Raw genomic sequence first — 17,792 nt, forward strand, 5'->3', positions numbered from 1 at the left:
GAGTTTGCTCACGTGTATTTGGCATGTACATCTATACACAGACATATTTAAAGCTAGTAAAGGAAATATAATCCCTATCTTCTTAGAGTGATGGTTCTCAAATTTTAGCTTGCTTCCGAATTATTAGAGAACTTAAGGAACAGAATGGTGAGTCCCCTTCTCCATCGTGAGTTTCTGATTCAGTAGGGTGAGTGAGGGGCCCTGGAGTTTACATTTCTATTAAGTTCCCAGGTGATTCTGATGTTGCTGTTGGGGGACCATGCTCCGTGTACTCTGTCTTTTTTTTTGTGTGGTACGCGGGCCTCTCACTGTTGTGGCCTCTCCAGTTGCGGAGCACAGGCTCCGGACGCGCAGGCTCAGCGGCCATGGCTCACGCACCCAGCCACTCCGCGGCATGTGGGATCCTCCCGGACCGGGGCACGAACCCGTGTCCCCTGCATTGGCAGGCGGACTCTCAACCACTGCGCCACCAGGGAAGCCCATGTGTACTCTGTCTTAAAGACGTCACTAAATGGGGCTATGGTAACTTTGTGGTGACTCCTATTACTATCCTGCATACTCTTTTTCTAACTGGCAACAATGATATTTGAAACCTCTTATTTGAGCTTGATTTTAGCACTTACTTAATAAGGGAATATGATTTTATAACTATAATTCTCTCTCTCCCTTGTCCTCATAGTTTATTTATTTTTATTTTTTAAAGTATGGATCATTCTTTTTTTTTTTCTTTTTAATTTTATTTATTTATTTATTTATGTCTGTGTTGGGTCTTCATTTCTGTGCCAGGGCTTTCTCTAGTTGCGGCAAATGGGGGCCACTCTTCATCGCGGCACGCGGGCCTCTCACTATCGTGGCCTCTCTCGTTGTGGAGCATGGGCTCCAGACGCACAGGCTCGGTAATTGTGGCTCACGGGCCTAGTTGCTCCGCGGCATGTGGGATCTTCCCAGACGGGGGCTCGAACCCGTGTCCCCTGCATTGGCAGGCAGATTCTCAACCACTGCGCCACCAGGGAAGGCCCTCATAGTTTATTTTAGGTTGTAATGGCCAGGCCGGTTTCAGTTTATCAGTAATGACTAATATTTACAGCATGGTTATTTAAAGGACCTTTTTTTTTTTTTTTTTACATCTCTATTGGAGTATAATTGCTTTACAATGGTGTGTTAGTTTCTGCTTTATAACAAAGTGAATCAGTTGTACATATACCTATGTTCCCATATCTCTTCCCTCTCGCGTCTCCCTCCCTCCCACCCTCCCTATCCCACCCCTCTAGGTGGGCACAAAGCACCGAGCTGATCTCCCTGTGCTATATGGCTGCTTCCCACTAGCTATCTATCTTACATTTGATAGTGTATATATGTCCATGCCACTCTCTCACTTTGTCACAGCTTACCCTTCCCCCTCCCCATATCCTCAAGTCCATTCTCTAGTAGGTCTGTGTCTTTATTCCTGTCTTACCCCTAGGTTCTTCATGACTTTTTTTTTCTTAAATTCCATATATATGTGTTAGCATACGGTATTTGTCTTTCTCTTTCTGACTTACTTCACTCTGTATGACAGACTCTAGGTCCATCCACCTCATTACAAATAGCTCAATTTCGTTTCTTTTTATGGCTGAGTAATATTCCACTGTATATATGTGCTACATCTTCTTTATCCATTCATCCGCTGATGGACACTTAGGTTGTTTCCATCTCCTGGCTATTGTAAATAGAGCTGCAATGAACATTTTGGTACATGACTCTTTTTGAATTATGGTTTTCTCAGGGTATATGCCCAGTAGTGGGATTGCCGGGTCATATGGTAGTTCTATTTGTAGTTTTTAAGGAACCTCCATAGTGGCTGTATCAATTCACATTCCCACCAGCAGTGCAAGAGTGTTCCCTTTTCTCCACACCCTCTCCAGCATTTATTGTTTCTAGATTTTTTGCTGATGGCCATTCTAACTGGTGTGAGATGGTATCTCATTGTAGTTTGGATTTGCATTTCTCTAATGATTAATGATGTTGAGCATTCTTTCATGTGTTTGTTGGCAGTCTGTATATCTTCTTTGGAGAAATGTCTGTTTAGGTCTTCTGCCCATTTTTGGATTGGGTTGTTTGTTTTTTTGTTATTGAGCTGCATGAGTTGCTTATAAATTTTGGAGATTAATCCTTTGTCAGTTGTTTCTTTTGCAAATATTTTCTCCCATTCTGAGGGTTGTCTTTTGGTCTTGTTTATGGTTTCCTTTGCTGTGTAAAAGCTTTGAAGTTTCAGTAGGTCCCATTTGTTTATTTTTGTTTTTATTTCCATTTCTCTAGGAGGTGGGTCAAAAAGGATCTTGCTGTGATTTATGTCATAGAGTGTTCTGCCTATGTTTTCCTCTAAGAGTTTGATAGTTTCTGGCCTTACATTTAGGTCTTTAATCCATTTTGAGCTTATTTTTGTGTATGGTGTTAGGGAGTGATCTAATCTCATACTTTTACATGTACCTGTCCAGTTTTCCCAGCACCACTTATTGAAGAGGCTGTCCTTTCTCCACTGTACACTCCTGCCTCCTTTATCAAAGATAAGGTGACCATATGTGTGTGGGTTTATCTCTGGTCTTTCTATCCTGTTCCATTGATCTGTCTTTCTATTTTTGTGCCAGTACCATACTGTCTTGATTACTATAGCTTTGTAGTATAGTCTGAAGTCAGGGAACCTGATTCCTCCAGCTCCGTTTTTCGTTCTCAAGGTTGCTTTGGCTATTCGGGGTCTTTTGTTTCCATACAAATTGTGAAATTTTTTGTTCTAGTTCTGTGAAAAATGCCAGTGGTAGTTTGATAGGGATTGCATTGAATCTGTAGATTGCTTTGGGTAGTAGAGTCATTTTCACAGTATTGATTCTTCCAATCCAAGAACATGGTATATCTATCCATCTATTTGTATCATCTTTAATTTCTTTCATCAGTGTCTTATAATTTTCTGCATACAGGTCTTTTGTCTCCTTAGGTAGGTTTATTCCTAGATATTTTATTCTATTTGCTACAGTGGTAAATGGGAGTGTTTTCTTGATTTCACTTTCAGATTTTTCATCATTAGTGTATAGGAATGCCAGAGATTTCTGTGCATTAATTTTGTATCCTGCTACTTTACCAAATTCATTGATTAGCTCTAGTAGTTTTCTGGTAGCACCTTTAGGATTCTCTAAGTATAGTATCATGTCATCTGCAAACAGTGACAGCTTTACTTCTTCTTTTCCGATTTGAATTCCTTTTATTTCCTTTTCTTCTCTGATTGCTGTGGCTAAAACTTCCAAAACTATGTTGAATAAGAGTGGTGAGAGTGGGCAACCTTCTCTTGTTCCTGATCTTAGTGGAAATGCTTTCAGTTTTTCACCACTGAGGACGATGTTGGCTGTGGGTTTGTCATATATGGTCTTTATTATGTTGAGGAAAGTTCCCTCTATGCCTGCTTTCTGCAGGGTTTTTATCATAAATGGTGTTGAATTTTGTCTAAAGCTTTCTCTGCATCTGTTGAGATGATCGTATGGTTTTTCTCCTTCAATTTGTTAATATGGTGTATCATGTTGATTGATTTGCGTATATTGAAGAATCCTTGCATTCCTGGAATAAACCCCACTTGATCATGGTGTGTGATGATCCTTTTAATGTGCTGTTGGATTCTGTTTGCTAGTATTTTGTTGAGGATTTTTGCATCTATGTTCATCAGTGATATTGGCCTGTAGTTTTCTTTCTTTGTGATGTCCTTGTCTGGTTTTGGTATCAGGGTGATGGTGGCCTCGTAGAATGAGTTTGGGAGTGTTCCTCCCCCTGCTATATTTTGGAAGTGTTTGAGAAGGATAGGTGTTAGCTCTTCTCTAAATGTTTAATAGAATTCGCCTGTGAAGCCATCTGGTCCTGGTCTTTTGTTTGTTGGAAGATTTTTAATCACAGTTTTAATTTCAGTGCTTGTGATTGGTCTGTTCATATTTTCTATTTCTTCCTGATTCAGTCTTGGCAGGTTGTGCATTTCTAAGAATTTGTCCATTTCTTCCAGGTTGTAAAGGACCTTTTGATGCAAATAATTCCATATTTATATTGGGTTTTACAATTTACAAAATGCTTTCCTGGCAGTCTCCAGTGGTGGGCCGTAATCGCACGGAACTGTTCACTTATAAGCAGACTGGGTGGCAGGAAATCCCACCCTATTAGGACCGCTCTGGGAGCCCACACTCATCCAGCTCTGGCTCATGTGGTGTGCTGTGTTGTGGGGGTGAGTTGGACCCGGACAGTCAGTGGATTAGGGCTAGAGACAAAGCAGACGTGCGGAAGACGGTAGGTAGGTAGGCTGGCGGGGCTGGTGGCAGAGGAAGAAAACGGGCCGATGTAGACCATAAGCTAACATGGTTCACAGAGCCGTCTGGTAAATTAAATGTGACAGAATGTTCTAGAAGTGCCTGGCTGGGCTTCACATATAGCAGTTGTTCATTATATTCTTATTTTCCCTTCCAACAACTTTTTCTCTTAAAACAAGGGTGCAAAAAAAATCCCTGTTTTGTGTGTGACCCCATGGTTTAATCTTGAAATTCACCAGGGTGCATCTTAGATATAATAGGCTGGGGTCAGTGATCAAGAATCACTATATTTCAAGAGAGGCAGCATTTAAAACTTAGTTTTAGTTTATGTATTGGATTTTCAACTACACGTGGCCCTGAATTTCAAATGGAGATGTTTGTGTGTAATTTGCTAAGTAGTTACCAGCCACTGTGAGTCTTTGATAAGAATAAGCTGATAAATTCTGTTTTAAGGAAGTTTAACAGTAGTACAAATATTATCTCATTAAATATTCACATAGTATTTATTTACATCATTTTTTTGTTTGTTTTGTTTTGTTTACGGTATGCGGGCCTCTCACTGTTGTGGCCTCTCCCGTTGTGGAGCACAGGCTCCAGATGCGCAGGCTCAGTGGCCATGGCTCACGGGCCCAGCCGCTCTGCGGCACGTGGGATCTTCCCGGACTGGGGCACGAACCCGTGTCCCCTGCATCGGCAGGCGGACTCTCAACCACTGCGCCACCAGGGAAGCCCATATTTACAGCATTTTATAGGTGAGAAAACTGAGGCTTAGAAAGGCAGAATAACTTTTTCAACACCACACAGGTAGTACATGATAGAGTCTGGAATAAACTCCAAAGTTTTAAAAACCACTATACAATATCACAACAGATGGTATATGGTGATGAGAAAGAGGAAGGAGTAAAACGGTGACTCCTTACGTTTTTTTTAAATAAATTTATTTATTTATTTTGGCTGCGTTGGGTCTTCGTTGCTGTGCGCGGGCTTTCTCTAGTTGCGGCGAGCGGGGGCTACTCTTCGTTGTGGCGTGTAGCCTTCTCATTGCGGGGCTCGGGCTCTAGGCGCGTGGGCTTCAGTAGTGTGGCACGCAGGCTCAGTAGTTGTGGCGCGTGGGCTCAGTAGTTGTGGCTTGCAGGCTCTAGAGCACAGGCTCAGTAGTTGTGGTGCACAGGCTTAGTTGCTCCGCGGCATGTGGGATCTTCCCAGACCAGGGCTCGAACCCGTGTCCCCTGCGTTGGCAGGCGGATTCTTAACCACTGCGCCACCAGGGAAGTCACTCCTTAGGTTTTTAAGCTTTGGTGATTGGAATAATGTTGGTAGAGAGATAAGTTCTTGATTGATCCTGTTTCAAATATCTACAAAATATATAACAAGGATTTAAAGTAGTATATGCGAAAATCAAATTTCACAATAAACTAATTTCATGCTCTATCTCAATGAAGTTTGTTATACTGCAGTTAGACTTACAAACCTTTAAGAATTCTGTTATTGTGACACCTTATAAAATATAATTTATTTCAGGTTTTAAAATCAGTATTTTAGTAGAGAAAATCTTCAGATGTTTTGTGGACTCATATATAGCCTTTTCTGTTTTTTTTTTTTTTAAGTTGATTTTAATGAGGAAATTAACTTGAAAAATCTTCCCTAAACTGGTATATACGAGAGCAGTGCCTGGCACATAGTATACACTCAGTCAATATTTAAAGAAATGAGTTTATAAAAAAATTAACAAAGTAAAGTTCTTCATGGCTTTCTAAGTTACTTATTTTTATTTTGGTTTTAAAAGATGCACAGTTTGAAAGTGATGAACAAATTACACCCTTGGAATCAGCCCTGATGATTTGGGCGTCAATTGAAAAGGAACATGACAAGCTTCATGAAGAAATACAGAATTTAATTAAAATTCAGGTATGAGTGTTACTTTGTGTTTATTATTATTATTTTGCTAGAAAATAAAAACAACATCTAAAGAAACTAAGAGCCACCTAATAGAAGTTGGATGGTAAACCTGTAGTAAAATGTAATATAATCATTCTCTTTAGAAATTTGACCTATGATTTATTGTCTTGACATGAGGACTAAGAGTTGGGACTTAATGTTTTCTACCTAAGTGCATATTGCCCCCACGTTGGAAAATATGCCAAATCTATTTAAAGATTACTAAACAACTTTCAAAAACCAGTGGTTTATGCTCTCCCATTTAAAGATTACCTTTTATTTTTATTTTTTTTTAATATTTTTTTTGCCCACACCACATGGCATGCGGGATCTTAGTTCCCTGACCAGGGATTGAACCCACTCCCCCTGCAGTGGACACGCAGAGTCTTAACCACTGGACCACTAGAGAAGTCCCTAAAGATTATCAAATAATAAGAAATGAATGGGTTTTTGCGATTAAGAGAATGTAAAATTTTAACTATGTAGAGAAAATTTTAGTAGGAGTAGCCTATTAAAGAGTGAAAAACCAAAGAAAGTCATTCAAAGATATATAGCAGGGAAAATGTTTTGTTTACAGGCAAAGTATGTACTCAGGAATTTCATAGTTAAATAAACTTTTTCTAGTTTTTAAAAAAATTTTCATGGTTGGGTAGGAGAAAATCCAGGTGGTGTCCCACCTTCTCAGGAATTAATTATTGACGGTGTGGTGACTGTCAATTAGAATTAAGACCTGAAGAGAATTGGCAGAAAAATGACTGCTGCTTTTAAGAATTTCAACCCAGGGCAAAGGGATTTGTCATGTTGTCCCAGTCTTTTGGAGTTCTAGGGGAAGCAGGCCTTTGCTAAATATACCAGTAAAGTTGAACGGGTTACATAAAATACACAGCAAACGTGTAATAATACATTGTTTACTGTTTGCCAGATACTGTTCTAAGCACTTTTATATATAACTCTTTAATCCTCACAACTGCCCTGTGAAATAGGTACTATTATTTTCACCATTTTACATTGGTGTAAAGAAACGGAGGCGCCAAGAGGTTAAATAGCTTTCCCAAGTTTACAAACCTACCCAGATGGTAATGGTGGTCCTATATCTTACCACATATGGTATCAGTTTATAAAATGATTATTCAAAAGCATCTGGCTTCCTGAGTTTCTATTAGAGATTTTCCTGGGGTCCTAAGTAGCAACTTTTATATATCCTAATCATCACAAACACCATCCATCTACCCCTTCTCTCTCTTCCCTTTTGCTCAAAATGACTATTTCGGTGGGTCCTCAATATATATAATGTAGCTCCTGATTTATTTATTAATTCCTGCCTTTAATATCATTTATCAAATCAAAATTATTAAGCTACATAAGAATATTTTAAATGAAGTAGTTTAGACTTACCTGAGTTATTTCAATATTAAACAACAATTAGATATTTTAAAAAGCAATCTAAGGTTTGTATTTGTCATCCTGTCTTTTAGGCTATAGCTGTTTGCATGGAAAATGGAAATTTTAAGGAAGCAGAAGAAGTCTTTGAAAGAATATTTGGTGACCCAAATTCTTACACGGTAATTATTTAAATTAGAATCAGAAGTTTGGAGCCGTTTATATGGAATAAGGAAAATTGAAAGAACATTGGAGGAGAAAAGAAAAGTTTTCTCTTTTAAACAGTAGAGTCCAACAGAAATATAATGCCAGTCCCGTATGTGATTTTAAACTTTCTAGTAGCCTGGCTTCCCTGGTGGCGCAGTGGTTGAGAGTCTGCCTGCCGATGCAGGGGACACGGGTTCGTGCCCCGGTCCGGGAAGATCCCACATGCCGCGGAGCGGCTGGGTCCGTGAGCCATGGCTGCTGAGCCTGCGCGTCCGGAGCCTGTGCTCCGCAACGGGAGAGGCCACAGCAGTGAAAGGCCCGCGTACCGCAAAAAAAAAAAAAAAAAAATTTCTAGTAGCCACATTAAAAAAGTAAAAAGAAACAAGTAAAACTAATTTTAGTAACACTTTATTTAACCCAGTATATCCAAAAACATTATTCTTTTTAACAATCAATGTAAAAAGTATTGGTGAGATATTTTGCACTCCCTTTTTTGTACAGTCAGCCCTCTGTATCCTGGGTTCCATATCTGGGGATTCAACCAACTGCAGACTGAAAATATTTAGGGGGAAAAAATTCCAGAAAGTTTCAAAAAGCAAAACTTGAATTTGTCACACACTGGCAACTATTTACATAGCACTTACATTGTATTAGGTATTATAAGTTATCTAGATATGATTTAAAGTATATGTGAGGAAATGTGTAGCTTATATGCAAATACTACACCATTTTATATAAGGGACTTGAGCATCCTTGGATTTTGGTACCCGAGGGGAGTCCTGGAGCCAATCTCATGTGGATACCAAGGTACAACTGTAGTAAGTCTTTGAAATCTAGGGTGTATTTTATACTTAAGGCTAAATTCAGGCTTACGCCTTGCAAGGGCTGAGTAGCCTTGTGTGGCTAGTGGCTACCATATTGAGCAGTGCAGGTGTAGGGAAATGCATTATAACTTGCTTATTTTTCTGGAGGTTTCTTATGTTATCACTAGTTTTTGTGTGTATGTGTAATGTTAAGGTCAACAGAAGTTAATTTTTCAGTATTAAAAACAAAGTTATGAGAGCAAATTAAGCTTATTCAAAGAAGTGTAGTTTTATACAGTTTTTAGTGAACTCTTTATTGAACAATAGCATACCTTTAGTAAAGTACATGTATCATAAGTGTATAAGTAGGTGTATTTTCACAAAAGGAACACACTTGTGTGGTGACCTCCTAGATCAAGAAACAGAACATCACCAGCACCCTCCAGGCACTATCCCAACCACCTTCTCAAGGGTAACCGCTATCCTGACTTGTAACATCCAAGATTAGTCTTTCTTATTTCTGAACTTTATATAACAGAATCATATAGCAAGTTTATATTTGTAAGAGAGATACATGGTGTTGCTTATAACAATCGTTTGTTCATTCTCATTGCTCCACTGTAGGAATATACTACAATTTATCCATTCTACTGTGGATGGACATTTGAGTTATTTCCATATTTTGTCCATTACATTCCTTTACATGTCTTTTGTAGAAAAAATATATGTGTTTCTATTGGGTATATACTTAGGAATAGAATTGGTGAGTTGTAGGATATGCACATACTCAGTTTTAGTAGATACTGCCAGAATTTTCCAAAGTAGTTATTATCAATTCCTGCAGTAGTGTGGGAGAGTTCCAGTTGCTTCACAGACCTTATATGTGGTTTTCATTATAGTCATTCAGGCAAATATGTAGTGCTATCGCATTGGGTTTTAATTTCTGTTTCTTTGATGATTAATGAAGTTGAGTACCTTTTCACATGGTGGTTTGGGGGAGAGGGAATCACCTTAATTCACTGAAGGACTGAGCCTTTAGTAAGGCTTATTCTATATCTAATTTGCCCCTGTTCCTACGGTGTAACCCTCCTGAGATTTCAGCTGGAAGCCTGGTATGTTTATTGGGTTCCCTGCCCTTACTTTTTTGCCTTAGTGCTGTGAGACTACTGAAAATTCCACTCTACTTGTACGTCACAGAAGAGGAAACTTTATGGCCAGTAAGCCTAAGAGAGAAAGTGTTAACCTCAATAATATTCGTGATCAGGTTAATACCAAGTAATATATTGAAATAGCATTTCCTATACTTCTGATTGGCAATGATTAAAAATGTCTTAGCACACCAACAGTTCTCAAAATGTGGAGAAATGATAAAAGTGCCATACCTTCCTCTCAGAAGGGTAAATTGGTACTTAAGCTTTGGAGAGCATTTTAACAAAATCAGTAAGCATGCATTCCAGCAATTCCACTTCTAAATAAATACCCTAGAGTAACTGTTTTTACTTTCACTGCATACTTTTAAAACCATGAAGCTTTATTAAAAAAATAAAAACTGAAAAAAGAAAACTAGGCTGTACTGTGACAATTGTTCTGGGATAGAGCTTGAGAAGTGGAATTTTTTTAAAGCTTTATAGCTTTATTGTGCAACCAGCATTGAAAGAACTGTTGTCTAAGAAAAACTTGTACTGTGCCCAAGAAGACATGTAGGAAAATGTTTAATAGCATTGTGGTAATAGAAAATAGCCTACATGCTTTCAACAGGCTGGAGGGAAAGGTGAATAAATGGTATATATTTTTTAAAATTTACTTTTATTTATTTATTTATTTATTTTTGACTGCGTTGGGTCTTCATTGCTGTGCGCAGGCTCTCTCCAGTTGCGGCGATGGGGGGGGCCCCTCTTTGTCACGGTGCGCGGGCTTCTCATTGCGGTGGCTTCTCCTGTTGAGGATCACGGGCTCTAGGCGTGTGGGCTTCAGTAGTTGTGGCACACGGGCTCAGTTGTTGTGGCTCGTGGTCTCTGGAGCGCAGGCTCAGTAGTTGTGGTGCACGGGCTTAGTTGCTCCGCGGCACGTGGGATCTTCCCGGACCAGGGTTTGAACCCGTGTCCCCTGGACTGGCAGGCGGATTCTTAACCACTGTGCCACCAGGGAAGCCCCTAAATGTTTGTTTTTGTTTTTGTTTTTGTTTTTTTTTGCGGTACGGGGACCTCTCACCGTTGTGGCCTCTCCCGTTGCGGAACACAGGCTCCGGTGGCGCAGGCTCAGTGGCCATGGCTCATGGGTCCAGCCGCTCCGCGGCATGTGGGATCTTCCTGGACCGGGGCACGAACCCGTGTCCCCTGCATCGGCAGGCGAACTCTCAACCACTGCGCCACAAGGGAAGCCCGAAACTTTCTATATTTTGCTCAACTCTCTGACATCCATGTTGATTTGATATTTATAGAATTACTAGTTACTTTCACTGTTGTACAGTATTCCATTGATCAAAAATACCATTTAGGGCTTTTATCAAAAATACCATTTAGGGCTTTACACCATTGGTATAAAGTTAAAACCATGCTAAACAATGCTATATATATTGTTTATGGATGCATACATATGTAGTGCAAAGGAATGCGTGGATGTGCTAAAGTTCTAATTCAGGATAATGGTTACCTTGAGAAGAGGAAGACCAGGGTGGGGGAGGGCGCCATCAGATTATGGTAGTAAATAAGGTTTCTATTATACAGATAATTATTTCTTAAACTTGGTATGGATATTTAGGTTCATAAGGTTTTTTAATCCTTTTGCATATGTGTAAAATATTAAATTTTTTTAAGTCAAAAAATATATTGGTGGGCATTTAAAACGGGAGCATTTTTAAAACCTCTTGAGTTTTTGTTTATAAAGTGATTTTTTTCAATTAAATAATATGACAAAATTTCTAGTATTTTATTTGTGCTTTATGTGCTAGTAAGTTTCTTCTGTTTTCTTTAGCCTTTAAAAAGGAAATTGCTTATGATAATCTCTCAGAAAGATACATTCCATTCCATTTTTCAACACTTCAGCTACAACCGCATGATGGAGAAAATTAAGAGTTATGTGAATTATGTGCTAAATGAAAAATCGTCAACCTTTCTAATGAAGGTATGCATATTTCAGAGAGATTCTAAACAGACTTAAGAGTAATTGTTACAATAAAGGAGAATACTTGAAATAGAAATTCTTCAAAACTAACCAGAATTTTATTTAGTGATTTTGTAGAAGAATGTGGTGAAATGTTATAGTTAGTGGATCTAAAGGGTTTATTGGTGATCTTTGTAGTATTTTTACAACTTTTCAAAGTAAAAGTTGGGGAAATTTTTCAAAATAGAAAGTTGAGGGGAAAGTTATCAAAACGAATTAAGAAATAAGTGAAAAGAAATAGTTTAATTAAATTTAAATGAAATTTTTAGCATATTTTTGGGAAAAGTCAAATTGGACAGAAGAAGGATCATTAAAATTTTTCTTTTTACACTTTATCCTGTGTTAGCCTCAAAAAGTTTTAACTTAATATGTTATATGAGAGCATTAATTTGAGATAGTTTTATTTTAAAATAGAATCTTTAAAAAAATATTTTAAAGTAAACTTTTATCTTAACACTGACTAGAGAGCATTGTCTGTATCAAGTACCTTTGCAAGGAAAGCCCTTCTCCATAATTCTTATAAACCAAGCAGGTTGCTGATGGTGATATCATAGTTACTGAGGAAAATAACAATGCACTGCCCTTTATTGACCTGTGACAAGACACTTGGGTTATGACTGTCAAAGAACAAGAAGGCTTAATTAAATGTTACTTGTTTTAAATGTCTTAATGCATCCCTTCGTCTCCTGCAACCCCCTTTTTAAGGCAGCAGCAAAAGTAGTGGAAAGTAAAAGAGCAAGAACAGCAGCTTCTCAAGATAAACCTAATAGTAATGATATTGAATTGGAAACGGAAGCTAATTTGGATATAGGAGAAAGGTTTGTAAATTCATTAGTATATTTTTTGTTTTATGAATGTAATATCTATGTAAAAGTGATGCTAGCGAACCATTGTTAATAAAAATGATTATCGAGTAGTACGTATATTGCGTTACTGCTGGCTAACGTTTGGATGTTTGGGAGTGCTGTAGAGTTAGGGCTTACGCATATTCTGTTACATATGCTAAGTAAAGGTAGAGAGAAAATAGCACTGTGTAGCTAGTGTGAGTGACATCATTTATCATTCTCAGGGAACATGAACTCTAGAACAGTGTTGAGGTTGAAAGCCTGAGTCATCTGTGCCCCTTAGTTCTCAAATCCTACATGCCCTCATGTGATTGTTGTACTGAGGGTTATTCTAATATGTTAAAATATTGTTCATCTTCTCTAAGGGTAGGCTAACTGCTTCGTCTGGTGCGCAAGTGCAGAAACAGTGATTTGCTCCAGCGTGGGAGGGAAACAAGCCTGTGTCAGTCCTACAAGTTGAGAGACAAGAGTTCAGTTTCTAAAATTATTTCTTCTTTAGGGATTTTCAAGGGTAATTTTTACAGAATTGGCTTTTACCTTTTGCTTTAGAAACTAACCCTACTGAAGAAGATAAACTCTACCATTACAATGATCTTTTCTACTGAACCTATGGTCCGTTCCTCCTCTTCATCCACCCTTAAACCAAGGCCAAATAGTCAAATCCTTCTGGTCTCTGGATGGATGTATTTGGCAGTGGATGTAATATTACTCTTCTCTTGGGACCATGACGTAAGCGCTGTAAGTCCCCATCTTAACTACTTATTAAGAGGTGGGGATTGGAGTCTGAGTTGGATGGACGTGGCATTGGTCACACTTCAGGACTGAGCTCAGTCTTACAGTTCTTTTTGTCCCTGCCTATCAGAGCATGATCTGTTCCTCACTGCTTCATCTCCCCAAGGGCTCTATTGCAGTCTTATTGCTCATTGGGTTTTTCCTAAGACCCATTTTGAGAAGTAGGGATTTCATTTTTATTGCTCAGTTATTTCATTTTGTTTAGGAAATCAAAGTTTAGTAGTACCAAGACCCAATGCGTTCTGTGGCCCAGCCTTCCTGCCTACTGTAATACTGCCTTAAAGTAAAATAAGATTAGAACTTACCGTGATTCTTGCATATAATGAACATGTTTCCTATGTATTCTCCTAATGTAGTACTACCCACTTATTTCAAATGCCCTCCTAGACACAAACACAGTTCAGTGTGTAAAACAGAGCTCTAGATGTTCTCATCTGTCTCTCTACCCTAACTCTCCTCCTTTACCTCACACATCCAGTTGGTTGTCTCCCCAAGTGTTACGAATTCCATATCAGAAATGCCTCTCTAATCCATTCTTACCATTTATATCCTAGATTATTACTTAGCTTTGTGCCACACAAATCCATTCTTGATGTGACTTCCAGGGCTACCTTCCCATAAAAATAAATCTGTTTAACTCACTTCCCAGCTTAATAACCTCTGTTGGCTTTCTGTTTCCTACTTGATGAATTAGGTTTTGGTGTTTTTTTTTGTTTTTTTTTTTTGCGATATGCGGGCCTCTCACTGTTGCGGCCTCTCCCGTTGCGGAGCACAGGCTCCGGACGCGCAGGCTCAGCGGCCATGGCTCACGGGCCCAGCCGCTCTGCGGCATGTGGGATCCTCCCGGACCGGGGCACGAACCCGTGGCCCCTGCATCGGCAGGCGGACTCTCAACCACTGCACCACCAGGGAAACCTGATGAATCAGATTTTATTGCATGGCTTTCAAAGCCGTATATAGCCCCTTTCTGGGTGTTTTTTTTTTTTCCCTCATATACACCTTGTCCCTAAGCATTAGCCCGTCCCTGCCCACATCCGTGGCACTTTCTAGCTATACAACTTGATCTTCAAATATTACAAGTTCTTTCATGCCTTGAGTCTTGCTTCAATTTGGGATTTCCTTCTTTCTCTTCAAGGTAAGCTCTTATTTGCCATTCACGTTCTAGCTCAAAGTTCACCTATAAGAAGTCTTGTTGAGCTCTGAGCAGAGTTGTCACTTGTGTGCTCCCACAGCACCAAGGCATACCTCTATAGGAGGACTTATCTTTGAGAATAACGTATCTGTTTACCTGTCTGTCTCACTAGATGGAGAGTGTTTTGGAGGTTCTTAAATAGCTTTGAATCCTTGGTGCCTAGTTCATTACCAGGCATGCATTACATCTTGTAGTGCACTAGACACAGGGAGAAAAACCAAAAACTAGAGACATGGTAAAGATAAGAATCAAGCAAATATCAAAAGCATCCTGGGAGTCAAATTCACCAGTTTCAAGGCAAGAATGAATAAGACGTAAGTAAAGCAAGGATAGAAACAGAAGGGTGATTTCAAGGTCCGACAAATGCCGGGAAAGATGAAACCCTCGTGCTGTCAATACTAGATGAAATATTTTGTTCTGGTAAAGCTTATAAACTATTTGAGGCAATAAGAATTACAGACTTGAAACAGAAACAGTAGCAGACATTACATAATTTGTTGTTAAAGTTTAAGGATAGACTTAAATGCTGAAGGAGTTTGAGGGAGAGCTTCAAGAAAGTGTGAACATGGAGCCGGACCTTGAAGGATGGTTAAGGTTTTTACAGGTGGATGGAAGAAGAAATATCATTTCAGGAGAGAGGAAGAGTTCCAGTGAAGGCATCGAGCTGTAGATGGTCCTGCTGTGTTTGTCGGAGCTAATTTTAACTGTAGCAGAGGGGAGGAATTTTATTAAAAAGGCTGGTTGGAGACTGCTGGGGTGGATAAGAAATTAAACTTGAATTCATAGAAATAAAGATCCATGAGAGAGTTTTTGAAAGAGTAACATTGTGAATGCTCAGCTACAGCTCAATTCTGCTGAACTTATGTTTGGGGAAGACATTGATTTAATGTCTCTGGTAAGCACATCTGGGCAAAAATTATCCATGTTGTAATAGACTGTAAAGGTCTTAATTTTACCAGAGTTTCTTTCCAGAGATACGTTTTATAAGTTGAAAAATGGCTTGATTATGTGGGAAGTACAATCCTGATGAAAAGTTTCTCTTGTTTACATTCTTACAAATGTTTTCTTCTTTTAAAGTGTTAGTGACAAACAGTCTGCGGTAACTGAATCCTCAGGGGATACAGTATCCTTATTGAGGTGAAGTAAATTGACATCTTTCTTCTCTGTGTTTAAAATCTTTGAAACAATTCATGCAAACCTAGGTAGGTTATAATAACTGCCACGCAAATGGTATGGTTTGAAGAATTATCGCAGGGTCCTACTTAACCTCCACAGATATTTAAGACCCTGATGGGTCTTGAAAAGCCAAACTATGGAGACCTGCATCTTGGGGTCCTGGGTTGTTTCACATTATTTCTACAAGGAGTGCACGTGGAGGGAGTACCTGAACTTAAAGCAAATAATTAGTAAACTCTTATTCGGTCAGAAACAAGGGTGTGATGCTGGGGCAGGAAGGGGATGGAGCTTACATTTCTGATGAATGCCCCAAATTGCGATTTTATGAAATTACTTAAAAAGCTGTCTAATCTATTAGAAATGCTGTAACAGACAATGTCACATGTTCAGAGAGCAGAACGTCTGCATGAATGATTTCATAGTGTAGAGCAGTTGGGATGCTAAATGGAACCGTGGGGCGGGGGTGGCTGACTTGGTGTGGAGGAGGTCACTGGAGATGAGGAGTTGAGGGGCCAGTTTGTTATCTGGGTTATCCATGGAAACACGGAAATAATTCATGGTGATGGCGGCACTCGGGGATAGAGAAAGATCTGCGAATCATGGGAGGTGCTTGGAAGGATAGTGAAAGATTATGGAGCATGGTAGATAGCGATACACCTCAGTGGCATGAATCCTCAAAGGCTAAGATTTCTGTGGAAGCAGGATCCTGAAGGTGGCATCCATTAGGAAATGGAAAGTATAAAGACCCACCTCTCGGAGCCTGTGGTTTGCGGAAGATGAAGCTAATCTGTACTTAAGGAGGCCACAAAGGAGAGAAATATTGTTCCTGGGGAGAGCTAGACTTTAGACAGACGACGAAGTTGAGACTGGCATTCCAGAGAGCACAATAGAAAGTTTGGGGACGGCGGGAAAGCATTAGTAGGTTGCATAGAGCACTTACAGGGGTCAAAGTGTAGATTTTAGGTGGTGATAAAATAGCTGCCTAAGCTCAGTTGAACTTTTTTTTTTCCATTTTAGTCTGTTCCTTTAGTAAGTTTGAATAATACGAACATTGCAGGTTGTCAAAAAATTCTGTCACATCCTGTATTTCCAAACAGTCTTAACCTTTCCGGAAAGCCCTTTCTGGAATCTATGAAGATAAGTGATAACTACCATCATGTATAAAGGAATTTTGGAATTTCTCTAACTGGAATGCCAAAAGAATCTTGATTTCTGAGTAGATGAGATGGAGAAAATAAATGGGAGAGAGGGAAGTCTGAAGAAGAAAAATCTTAAGAGGCTAAAGATTAAGATGGGGCATTAGGGCTTCCCTGGTGGCGCAGTGGTTGAGTCCGTCTGCCGATGCAGGGAACGCGGGTTCGTGCCCCTGTCCGGGAGGATCCCATGTGCAGCGGAGCGGCTGGGCCATGGCCGCTGGGCCTGCGCGTCTGGAGCCTGTGCTCCGCGATGGTAGAGGCCACGGCAGTGAGAGGCCCGTGTACCGCAAAAAAAAAAAAAAAAAAAAAAGATGGGGCATTAGTGCAAGGAGAGCACCAAAGGGAAACAGACCAAAGTAGAAGCAGGTCCTGGATAGAGATTGAGACAAATCATCTATCTTTTTCTATAGCTTTTCTAGTCTTTGCAGAACAAGTCACAAGCTTTTGTGTTTCATTTAGGTCTCACAAAAATCTCTTCTTATCTAAGTTGAAACATGGAAACCGACAACAAGATGTTGATAAGAAAGAGGAAAGAGCGGAAACTCTTCAAAGTAAGTACATTTATTACAGTTTTCAGAGTGGAGAATCGATACTTGAAAGCGATCCAGCCCTTGACCACACCCCACAACACACAAACACACATCAGAAAACTAAAGCACGAAGGGATTAAATGTCATGACTTCAAAGAGATAATTAGAGGTGGTGCTTAATTTAGAAAGTTACAGTTGGTTCTTGTTATTTACGGTAATGTTCTATAAGGTCATTGTGAACACTTAGTGAATGCT

The 17,792-nt window shown here is 39.5% G+C and overlaps 1 protein-coding gene across 7 annotated transcripts in view; it reads left to right on the forward strand.

Moving 5' to 3' along the window:
* The window catches only part of TERF1 (telomeric repeat binding factor 1), a 40,414-nt gene that overhangs the window by 5,156 nt on the left and 17,466 nt on the right, over positions 1-17,792 (forward strand). For 2 of the 7 annotated variants that reach the window (XM_049700373.1, XM_049700375.1), the window contains exons 3-9: positions 4,907-5,068; positions 6,103-6,224; positions 7,730-7,816; positions 11,618-11,767; positions 12,512-12,624; positions 15,713-15,772; positions 17,467-17,558. In XM_049700373.1, coding sequence (XP_049556330.1) covers positions 4,907-5,068; positions 6,103-6,224; positions 7,730-7,816; positions 11,618-11,767; positions 12,512-12,624; positions 15,713-15,772; positions 17,467-17,558 — 786 coding nt within the window. The remainder of the gene's footprint in view (positions 1-4,906; positions 5,069-6,102; positions 6,225-7,729; positions 7,817-11,617; positions 11,768-12,511; positions 12,625-15,712; positions 15,773-17,466; positions 17,559-17,792) is intronic. The other 5 variants (XM_049700374.1, XM_049700376.1, XM_033407109.2 and 2 more) reach the window with 3 other exon arrangements.

This window comes from Orcinus orca, chromosome 17 (assembly GCF_937001465.1).
Source record: "Orcinus orca chromosome 17, mOrcOrc1.1, whole genome shotgun sequence".
In the NCBI taxonomy this organism is placed as follows: domain Eukaryota; kingdom Metazoa; phylum Chordata; class Mammalia; order Artiodactyla; family Delphinidae; genus Orcinus; species Orcinus orca.